General features: G+C 36.8%; 1 protein-coding gene across 1 annotated transcript in view; it reads right to left on the minus strand.

Annotated features, from left to right (window-relative positions):
- Nucleotides 1–965: 965 nt before the first annotated feature.
- The window catches only part of LOC136253853 (uncharacterized), a 69625-nt gene continuing 58657 nt past the window's right edge, over nucleotides 966–11933 (minus strand). The window contains exons 6-10 of the mRNA XM_066046514.1: nucleotides 9996–10240; nucleotides 9853–9939; nucleotides 8833–9753; nucleotides 4748–4921; nucleotides 966–1921 (exon numbers count right to left, since the gene is read on the minus strand). Of these exons, the coding sequence (XP_065902586.1) occupies nucleotides 1107–1921; nucleotides 4748–4921; nucleotides 8833–9753; nucleotides 9853–9939; nucleotides 9996–10240 (2242 nt within the window). The 3' untranslated portion in view covers nucleotides 966–1106. The remainder of the gene's footprint in view (nucleotides 1922–4747; nucleotides 4922–8832; nucleotides 9754–9852; nucleotides 9940–9995; nucleotides 10241–11933) is intronic.

Consider the following 11933-nt stretch of genomic DNA (forward strand, 5'->3'; position numbering starts at 1 on the left):
ACGCCCAAAGTGGAGGTGCCACAATGATGCAACAATACCTAAGGTGGAGTTGTGGTTTCAATTACAGCATTGTTATGTCGACTTTGAAGTGGTTTGTATTTTTGAGCTGATGACACAGCCATCAGAAAATTACTCTGGAGCTGAAAATCGCTAACCTGAGTGAAGTAACTATGCACTTTAAAGTAAGCACCAGTGACTACCTTCCACCTGACACTACATTTTTAACGTATTCTACATACATTACAAGGCTTGAAAACATTACAAAACAACACAAAACATACTTATATGTAACGCGCACGACAAAACTAAGATTTTCATGATGATCAGCGTGTGGACAAACCCCATAGCAATTTTCATCCTCATTGGAGCTCGGACTATGGAGCAATCCAAAGTTAAATCCGAGTTGTTTTGTGCCATGGTTCTATTGGGGAATATACGGAGAAATTTTTTATTAAAAAATCTCGGATACTGGAATGCCTATTATTATTATTAATTCAATACCGTGAAAACTTTCAAAAATGAAGATCATAAACAGATTATAGCTAACTATGAACTCCATATAGTTTCATAACGATAATTTGAAAGATTTTGTTTTGTATTGTATTGGTTTTGTGGTTCACTTAATTTTTGACACTTGTCTGTCACTTTATAGTTATTACTTATTTCAGTACTACATTGATGTCAGACTAAAAGTTGAAATGTCTGAACATTTAGGCATACATTCAGACATAATATTATTGTCAGAACAATTTAAATTGTAATTTAGGGCTCTGTGTATAATGTAGTTTAGAAAAATATTTTTCTTTGTTCACCATGCAGCTAACTAGCTGCTTTACATGCAATGTCTACCAAAATAATTAACAGCCAAATTAGTTTTTGTTGTATACGATTTTAAAATGGTGACAAGGTATACATACCTCTGCATTCAACTTGCATGACAGAGTCCAGTGGTGATCATGATGGTATACAGCACATATTATTGAAACTGGTCAACAAAATAAAGTGCATACAGTGTACGCACAACATTGCACATGTGTCATCTGTATGTTATAGGTATATACAATTAAATATTAAACAATGTTTTCCAAAATTAATGCATTCTGTTCTTAGTCGGTACACCAGAAGACAGCAATATATTGAGGAGTGAGATTTCCTGTGTTAGGGATGATGGTAGTGATGTGGCAACCATCTCTGGCATATTGCTGCTCTCTGTTAAACAACTGCAAGGCATCAAGATTGTATTCCACTCTGTAGTCACAGTTACCAAATCTCTCTGTTGTGAATACAACTGAGTATATGACTTGTCCTCCATCTAGACGAGCATTCCCATCAGCAAGAAAAAACCCACGTTCTTTATTTCTGTCTATCAGCTGAACTAAGCCCCTCAGATCAATCCCATCACGGAGGGAGACTCCATAGTCAGCTTGTCTAAAGATGGCATTGACAAATAGATCTTGGCCATCCAAGTAAATGTTACGCCGGTATACTCGTATATCCTCTTCTTGAAATTTAAGTAGTCTTTGCTGATATTCATCATAAGGGACATTAAGTAAATACTCTGTCCTTTGTGCCCTAAACTGTCTCCTAGATAAACACTCAAAGACAGCAACATAACGTAGCCTATTACCAACATAATATGAAACACAAACAATGACTCGGCATCTCTTAAACTGTTTAGCCATTCTCTTTAGTTGTCTTTCAGAAACTCCTTCTAAAATTTTATATTTTGAAACATCTGGAACACTGCAGAAAATCATTGAAAACAAGAAATCAGTACTATCGCTGTAGACATTGACAAAACAAGGAATTCTGTTTCGCTGCTTTCCATCTGTGATAAACTCAGTGAGTTCTGGAAGATAAAATCGCTCAAAGAAAAATGGAGTGCTGGATGGTAAAGCAATCCCCTTACAAGGAGGTGGAACTGTGTAAAAAACACATACATTAGTGTTAATGCTTTTAGAGAGTACTGTACAGTATCTTTACCATTAGCTAATACTTTTATCTTGCAGACAGGTATTGCAATGGTATGTTACCACCATTATGAAATACCCCTTTCATCTGAATCTTACTTTCACAATCATTTTTTATTAGACCAGGGGCATAGCCAGAACCCGGGCCTAGGCTCGGGCATCAATAATTGTACACTATATAACAACAAAAATTGAGATACTTTAATAGAACAGTCAACCTAATACAGCAGTCAGGCATCCAGCAATAGTATAGCTAAAGCTGTAAAATTAGCCTCACATTCAATTTCAGAGACGCTAAATTTTTTTCCTAGGTGGTATGTATTTAGCAGAAAGTGTACCATATAATTGAAGATTGATTTACCCTAATAGAGTGGTCAAAATAAATATTAATTGATAAACTGTAGTTTTTACTGTACAGAAATCTCCATACGGAGCATATACATAGTACAACAATCAATTAATTACTTAGCTAAAATTAATATGTTGAATATGTTGCTTAAATAAGTTAATGTTAGGTGATTATACAGCACTGCTGGATAAACCATTCCATAATCTAATTGTAAACTGCTGAAATTACTCTCAGGTTTAATTTCAGAGATAAAGGCCAAATGTTCAAAATTTCCAGGGAGGCATGCCCCCAGAACCCCATAGGTTGAAACATGCTAGTGTACACCTTCCCTGTATTAACTAGCTACAAGTATTAGGAATTTTAAGTTCGATTAGGATCATAGAGAAAAAAAGTAGGGAAACAAAGGAGGTCGCCTACACCTGCAGATATGCTGTACTAAAGAAGTCTTGGGAAGACTGAATTAGGGATTAAATGTTCACTAGTACAATATATCTGCAGGTGTAGGCGACCTTCCTTGTTTCCCTACTTTTTTCTATGATCCTTAATCGAACTTAAAATTCCTAATTTTTCTTTACACTTGTTTGTTTGCTTTTTTTGTAACATTGATTATTGTGACTGGTGAACCCATGCATACCACATCAAAAGAAAGGATGGTACCAGAGTTAATTTTTTCGTCTGAATGCGTGCCCCAGCTACCAATTACTAACTCAAAAGTGAGGTGGCCATTTTTGCTTTGTTTTCAGCTATGTTCAGCCCGTTACACATCACTACAAACAAAGAACAGTAGGAGAAGTGCCTCTGCAATCAATCCAGTCACTGCGAAGTATACGGATATAAAGTTATAAAGCTACAATATAAAGTTAGATGTATACCACAAGTAAAAGTTACTCACGGTAAACAGGTTTCAAGTACATTTTGCTATACAGCTGAGACAAGTGACCAGTACTACATAGAAACCTAAAACCTCAGTTTACTGTTTGGCATGGCCTAAAACTTGACAGTTTATTATGGGCATGACTTGTAGTCACTGCTAAACCATCAACACACAACTTAATTAAATACCAAATACCTTATGTTTAGCCTCCCCCACATTATTATACTACACAGTGCAGTGGAGATTAAAATCGGCTTTGATTTAATCAAACCCGATTAATCGGCTAGTAACCAATATCGGCCTGATACCGATGATTGAACCGATTGTTGATGCAACACTATAATACGGACAATTTGTGTGCCCCAACTAGACCTGAACGTTTTGGCCATTATGCTTCGCTTTCAGTCTGTCACACAGCATTACAAATGAAGAACAGTGAGCACCTCTGCAATCAATCCAGTCACCACAGAAAATATGGATGATACCCATTTACAAATGTACGGGAGCCATGCATTGAGCTACCAGGAATCGACACCTAGGATTATCAGCATGGGACACAAAGGAGGACAAAGGTAAGTCCATGATGCATGCATTGTATGCACTGCAGTATGCCAAATGACACATCATGGGATGAACAGTGAAAAATCAAGCTTTTAGCCTTAGTTGTTATTGAGTTACACGTGCCTGTCAGGTAGTAGAAAATTTCATTGAAAATAATTAAAATTTTGCAGCAATCTATTGGAAGCATTTAGGGTTGCACAGAAGGCACTTTTGGGCTTGGTTATACCTAACCAACACTGCCAAGGCACCAGGATGGTATTGTGAAGCTGGTGTTAGGGTGATGTTTTGGCCAGAAAAACCCAAACCTCCATGATCCCTAAAATACAGTACTACCATACTATTTGATAGTGTCCTGTAGCTAGGCCCTGGCATTACCAAGTCTGGCTGTACTCCTGTATTAGACGTGCATTACCGACTGTATAGTAAAAAACTTTGGCGAATAGCATCACAATTACCAAAGTTTTATCCGCCAATTGTTTTTAGCAATCACATGAACAGATTAGCCATGTTAAAAGGATGGGTATCGAAGTATCATGACAGGTATTGTGGGTATTTTCAAGCGTTCCCTTCGATTGTCTGGGAGGTTCATTGTCCCACAAGAGTTCACGAAAATCCAAACATTGCTCTCGACATTACAAGAATCAGTTAACGATGCTCACACTTGTACGGTAGCTACCACTGAAATGTAACAAAAGTGCAAGCGATTAAAAGACTTACTAATTAAGGGGTGTGACAACCACTTCCATCATGAGTCGTCATCCCTCAATGCGAAGGATAATAACTCGCGATTGAAATGGCTGCCACGCCCCTTAATTGGCAAGCTGTTTAATTACTTGCACTTGCGTGTAGTGATGTTGTATTTGAGAGATGCAGTACGTGGTAGCTAAAAAAATTCACGTGGAGCCCCGTTTTTTCGTCAATTTTGCAACATTGGGTTTTCGCCAAACTTTTTTACTATGCAATAACATATACATGAATATGACTTACACTTACCATCACACTGATCTGTCTCAATGCATTGACCATTCCTTAATACTTCTCCTTCAGGACAAACACAAGTTGGAGTACAATCAGGTGAACAAGATGGTGGTGACTCATAATTGTCACATGTTATCTGACAGAGTGTACCACATTCCTTGTATACTCGACCTCCAACACAGTCATCAGCTACAGTATAGAACAAAGAGGTATGGAAACTTACATATGCATAATTTGTATGTAACTTAATTCAGGAAACTGCACGTATCAGCACTATTGTGGTAGACAATATGTATGGCTACTCAGGTTTGTGACTAAACTATAACCACAAACACATAAATGGTATGTTCGATTATAAAGATGACGTAGTTTTCAACTTCAGTTTAAAGATATTTACATGGATCTGAACAGAGTACTACCTAAATTATGTAGATGTTCTCACTTTGTGTCCACTTATCATACAGTTTGGTTGTTTATATTGTAGTATATACCTTTGTGACCCACTGAGCAAACACCCGACATTTGTACATATTTATTCAGTTTTTTGTTTGAGATAAATGTCATAGAATACATACGTGTGCTCCATATATAATTTTACACACATTTTAATCAATTCAGTAAACAGTGAAAGAAGACTCAAATTGAAATATCTAATATACCAGTCTCCTCTTCATGGAGAGTAAGAATATCTTTGTTTCGTTTCCATAATGTGGGTGTGATCCACATTCGAAACCGTGCCATACTACTGTGGTGCCACTGAAGGCACAACTTGTTCGGTTACATTGTGGTAAAACATAAGTTTATCATTGCTGTTTCTAAGCTTGAGCAACCTTCTTGCTTAATAGTATGGGTGTATTTATGCCAAAAACTATGCTTTGATGAATTTCCCAGTTCATGGTGAATAGCATAACACAAGTCCCAACTCTGTAGTCTGTGCATGTGAGACACACAATCGATTAAACAATGCCTGTAACTTTTTTCCTGTCTAGGTACTGTACAAATCAATTGCTTTGCTTTTCTTGTTGTCTCTTGCTATAACACTGAAAGCGCTTACCAGATAAGGCTGAAACCAGCCCATTGTTTTTTTTCTCTAGACAGCAAGAAAGTCATAAAACGAAGTTTGAGGAAAATGCAAACAAGCGTAGGTTAGAGACCACTCCCTCAGATCTTCGTGGATTTTAAAAACCTTGCTTCACTCGGTTTTTAAAATCAACAAAGATCCAAGGGCGTGGTCTCTAACCAACTTAGAAAATGTATGCATTTTATATCGGCATATAGGTGGAGTCATTGTAGGATTGGGTTATATGGTATGTCGTACTGAAATTGTCACATAATGATAAAATAATCACGAAAGACTGAACGTGCTTTTGTCGAAGTGTTGAAAAATCAAGCTTGCACAGCTTCCTTTCACAAGTTAGACTTGGATCTGGCACAGCTGGGAAACAGCAGTCAGGCACTAATCAATAATGTCAAGCCAGGTTAGTTTTAGCCAGGTTAGTTTTAGACAGTGCTATGGCATCACAACAGTGTAAAGAATGTGTGTGTTGAAGAAGCAGCTTGTGTGGATTTATACAATGGGAATGAGTTGTCACAAGTTGTGCCTTCAGTGGTGCCACAGTAGTACAGCGCAGTTTTGAATATGGACCATACCCACACTACACGTAGCGCAAAATAGCGTTTCTACAAGGAAGCTGGTCTTAGTAAAGTCCATCCATAGTTTAATATGACAAAAAAGTCTTAAAACACTCTAGAAACAGATGGGCACTAAACAGAATTTTCCGTAATATTTCTGGACTTCTCCATTCATCGTAACAAATGCATGTACAATGTTAAATTATACCTCCCATAATTGAATTCTTTTAGGCATGCCTATAAAATGAATAGAGTGGTTAACCACGTGTTGGCCTGGGTGACTGGTTACCCACTGCAAGCTATCAGCCTGAATATGCTTGGAGGGAGCATTGCAAATCAATGATCGAAAGTGAGATTTGTGATGCTTGAGGTCTTTCTGCTAGCAGGTTTCTAACCATTTTAAGAACCTGCTAGCAGGTCTCTTTGTGGATTTTTAAGACCTCATTATCCTCCAAAGATCTAAGCATATTATGCAACCATTTTCTAAGTCAGGTTTTTCTCAGTAGGTCACATATAGTTATTTTAGTAGATCATGTACCCTTTTAGATTTAAGTGTATATTCTTCAATTACAGCAGTGAGTAGGGGTTGAGCTCACAGACACTGTCATTATAGGGCAGTAGGTAGATCAGCTAGAAACTGTTATTTGAGGTTATTTAATGAGAACACTTATTATTGCATCACAGGCTCTATAGCAGTAGTCCAGACAGTAGCAACAATCTTCTGCTGTTTTAATGTAAGTTAGTCAAGAAAACACCATCAAAGGTAGTCGAGTTTCTTAGAAACAGTGGCTTTTGATATACACAGTGCATCCTCAGTTATTAGAACCTCACTTATCAAAAGTGACTGTTCAGTAGATCAATTTTACCTACGTATTTAAGCAAAGCTCAAAAATCAATACCTTCATCCTCGGAGTTATACTTTCATAATAAAAATTATACAGAACTGACTGGTTTATTAGAGTATATCAGTATTTCCTGACTGCTGTATTAGAGTAAGTGAGTGCTCTATTATGCACCTATCAATGTTAAGCCCCACCCACCCCAGTAGTACGGGGAGGGTGGGAATATAGTAGGGATTTGACCTGCTAGAAAGTCAAATTCCCCACCCTGGGGATAAATTGCTAGATTATATACCCCACTACGTATATAGTGTGGGGATAAGAAGGGATTTGACATGGAGCTGTGGTTTTATCACATGCTAAAAGTCAGAGCTTTTCAGTGCTTGATCAAATTCCCAACCCTGGGGCACATTTTAAAGTTCAAATCTCTTCCTAAAACCCGATGTCGCCCGTACTTGGAGAGGGGGGGTAGGGCTTAACATTGATAGGGGCATTTTCTTTCTAAAGTGTGAATAATTACCCAAGAAACAGTTCATTTTGTATATTCAGCAATAATATTGTGTACATTATTTTGGAACACCCATTGCACATTTATTCTTTTTTCTTTTGAAAATTGTGCCCAGAATGCTGGTATTATGTTTGATGCTTTTGGTTACCTATTGTGTGTTAAATTATGCTGGCATAATTGGCTGGGACCTACTGTTCAACTAGAGAGTATTACTGTTAGCATACTTTCAATAAAAAGTAAATGTGACCCACTGAGCGAAAACCGACCATTTTCACAAAATTCTATATATTTTGCTATTAAAACGTATTGAAATCATCTGGGTAAAAATATGCGTGCTACATAAAAAGTTTACACACATATTAATCACTTTGTTATGTACTGAAACAAAGTTCAAATCAATAAAACCTATACACCACCAGATGCTCCTGTTCATTGGGAGTAAGTAAATCTTTGTTTCGTGTTTGTACAGCGTATGGTTTGTGCGTTATGGATGCTTATGTATGATACAAAATTTGTCATTGTAATTTAATTGTTGACATGGTCCTCTTCTTTGTCCACACGGAACTGCATAGGGAAAAAAAACTATACCTTGATCGATGTGCCAGTTCATGGTGAACAAACTGAGCCTAATCCCATCTTCGTAGCTTGTTTCAGTCATAAGTTATGATCGACTAAGTAAGCATCTGTAATTTATTTGCCGTATTGTTGCTGTACAAATCAAGTTTATTCATGTCCCAACTGTCTATTGCTATAACTCCAAGACAAAAGGCTGAAACTTTGGGTGCCCACTCTTTTGTTACTATAGATAACAGAGAAGCAATAAAATTGAATTTGAGGAATTTGCGAAAACAGCTGGTTTTTGTTCAGCAGGTCACAAATGTACATTTCTATAAAAGTATTAAAAGTCACTGAATTTTATTTATCCAAATAAATTCAATTGCTTGACCCTAGAAACAAAGGTATTAGGATAGCTAAGGATCCACTGTATTTGCATGGTCTTAGTTCTCATGAAATTCCACAAAGTTTTGTCATGAGTATATTTCCGTATGTTTGATACTTGATATCATAAACAGAAACTTTATAGGCGGAACCATAAAAACACCCTACGTATGTGAACTTACAACATCCAGTCACATCTCTCCAAGTGCTCACATCAACTCCAGCTTTGGCACATGCTCTGGCATAGTTAGCCATCACATTACAAGAACAAGTGTCTCTGTTACGTGTCCTAACACATGTACAATAATCAGATTCACAGTTTTCAATGTAGACTTTAGGATCAACAGTAGAACGACAAGAATCAAAGGGATCATTGTTCAACATGGCACATTCTCTTTGTGCTCTATTCATATGTCTTTCACTGCAAGTGTTGTTCAACCTTCTATCTCTGCAACCTCCTGAACTTTCTTCAGTCAGCCAAGATCTAGCAAACCTCTTAACACCAGAGCCTGTGGTTCCATCTCTCATACGATAATCATCAGAATCATTTCCATTATAAAAACCACACAAGCCACACAACTGTTGCCTTAAACTGTTACTAGCTGAAACTTGGACACTACCAGCATCATCCCAAAAGACGTCTAAGTCTCTGTCTTCAAAGGTAACATGTGGATAGCTACCAATCCATTCTACTTTAACTTCTCCAATGGACACATTGTTACCATCAAATGCTGCAAAGTTCCTGCCATTAATTGTTACCTGATTGTCACCTCCCCTCAACGCAATTACAAGGTTCTGACTTGGAACTGTTACAGTGACCCTGTCAATCAATACACTGTTTGAGTCAAGAGCTCTTCGAGTGACAGTTATAATGAAGTCATCATTGTCACATGGTTTTGCTAGTACATATTCACAGCTTCCAAGATAAGTGTACTGGCTACCATCAAAAGTTCTGTAGTGGCCATAGGAATAAGCTTGGCAGTAATCAGTGTAACAGTCTCTTGTTTGACATCTCCATGTGCCTCGTTTGCAAATGCAGCTTGATGAGCAGCTCTGAGATATTCTACTGTTATGCTCATAAAATACATCATTGAAATAGCAACCTTGAAAAAGATACAATGCACTAAATTGGCATTAGTAGATACAGTACATTAAATCAAAAGCCTAGTTGCAGAACAGTATATGCACAAAACCATACCAACCTGGTATAGGTGCAGGTGTTACTGGAGCTGATGTTGCTGGTGTAGTACCTGGTGATCCATAAGTTGTGGGTGGATCATTTTCTTGATCTGTCAAAATACAAAATTGGTATATTAATGTTTGTAAACACACTTAACTTGCATACCACATCGCCTGGCTTTTCCTGTATAAATAAGTAAGTTTGGAGTCTCTGCTTGTACTATTGTTTGTAGAAAGGTCCCTTGATATGTTCTCATGTTGATAGCACCTTGTGTAGCTTCTTCTTGTAATTGACGTTTAATCTGAGCAGGAGTGTAACTTGGAAATCTCTGTAGTAATAGAGCAACAACTCCTGCAGTCATTGAGCAAGCCATGGAAGTACCACTCATTGATACACGACCAGTACAACTCCTGCAGAAATGATAAATAACACAACTTTGAAGTAAAAGCATGTGGAGTAATTAAATTACTGCTCCAAAGCTTGTATTAACAGCTTGATATTTAATTGAAGTTCTCAGGTTTCTTCCTTACAAATGTGTGTATCCATTTTCATCTTTCTATATACCACTTTTAGCATGAGCACTCAAAGGCACCACTTGAGATTTAACTCGCACATTACCAAGGCAATATTATGGAATGCGGTTTACTCATGACTTTGATACCCAACCAGTTCAAAGATATGATACACTTTGACTCATTATCTTTAGTGACATGCAGCAGTTCATTGTGGGATTCAGTATTAGTTTCTTAGCCTGACTGAGTGTAGTTGAAAAATTATGACAAGCAAATAAACTATTCTACATGATTGATGATCACTAAATAGTTGTTTGGGTGATGTGTGAAAACATATTTCTACACATCACATGTTAGTCATTGAGCAGACCATGGAAGAAGATTGCTACTTTGAAAATAGATTAGTAACTTATAGTCCTAGGTAGTTTATTTATCATGTAATATAGTAACTTATTTACTGTAGTTAGTATCCTTAATTTAGTGAGTAAAAATAAAAACTCAAACCCACATTTGTTACTTCTAACATTGTGTGTTGAAGCATAATAATGTTCTGAGGGTTATTAGCTCATGCTTTTAAAACCAAAATTAATTATCAAATACCAGTATATAAAACAAAAGGGTGAATGCCCAGCAAAATTCCTTGTAGCCATACACATGGTATAACTACACAATTAAGGTATTAAAAGGTGATATTGTGTATCACATGATATTTAAGAACCTATTTATTCAATAAAACAGCATGTGAATTTTTCATTTTAATGAATACTGCAATGGGGAAATTGCTTCATACCACAAATAAAACACTTAAATATCTTCTCACTATTTTATAGTCTGTTTATTTTGTTTTCGTATAATAAAAGCCCCCAAGAGTGCACTCCGTTTTCATAATGTGTTTGACCAATTCAAAGAGAATTGCTATTCCTGGTAGCTACTGTAGAAGGTTAGCTACAGATGATCTCCAATACAAATGTATAGGGAAGCCATCATGTGCTATACTGCAAATATACATTTTTGAGCTGTCGGTGAGGAGATATGGGGCATAACAGGGACAAAGGTATGATGCATGCATTGTACATACTATGGTATGCCAAAAGGAACCTGTTAGGCTGAACAATATTGTTTCGGCCTTTTATGCCAACAGCTTTGAAGTTACAACTCTACAAAGTAGCAACAACAGAAAAATCTATTTGTACAAAATAAATTACAGGCACTTAAAAATTGGCTGTAACTTATGAACACAATGAAGTACCGAGTTGCAACTTGCACTATCATGTTCATCATGAATAGGGGGTCATTACTGGGTAAGTTTTCCATCTTTCACCTTTCTTCACCACATACAGAGATGAAATCAGTGAAGAAAGATTGATCGTGTATGATTGCTTCGACGTGACATAAACAAACACCCATCATTCACATATTCTTTAGTCTTCTGCAACGAAACAAAGATTTTCAAACTTCTGTTGAGCAGGCAAATAAGATGATGTCCAGGTTTTTAGCATTAGATCATTTCTTCACAAAGAACAAAGCATTTAAAAGTTTTACATATTTTTTCAAATTACACAAAATAATTATTTTATCCATTGTAATCAAT

This window comes from Dysidea avara, chromosome 4 (assembly GCF_963678975.1).
Source record: "Dysidea avara chromosome 4, odDysAvar1.4, whole genome shotgun sequence".
In the NCBI taxonomy this organism is placed as follows: Eukaryota; Metazoa; Porifera; class Demospongiae; order Dictyoceratida; family Dysideidae; genus Dysidea; species Dysidea avara.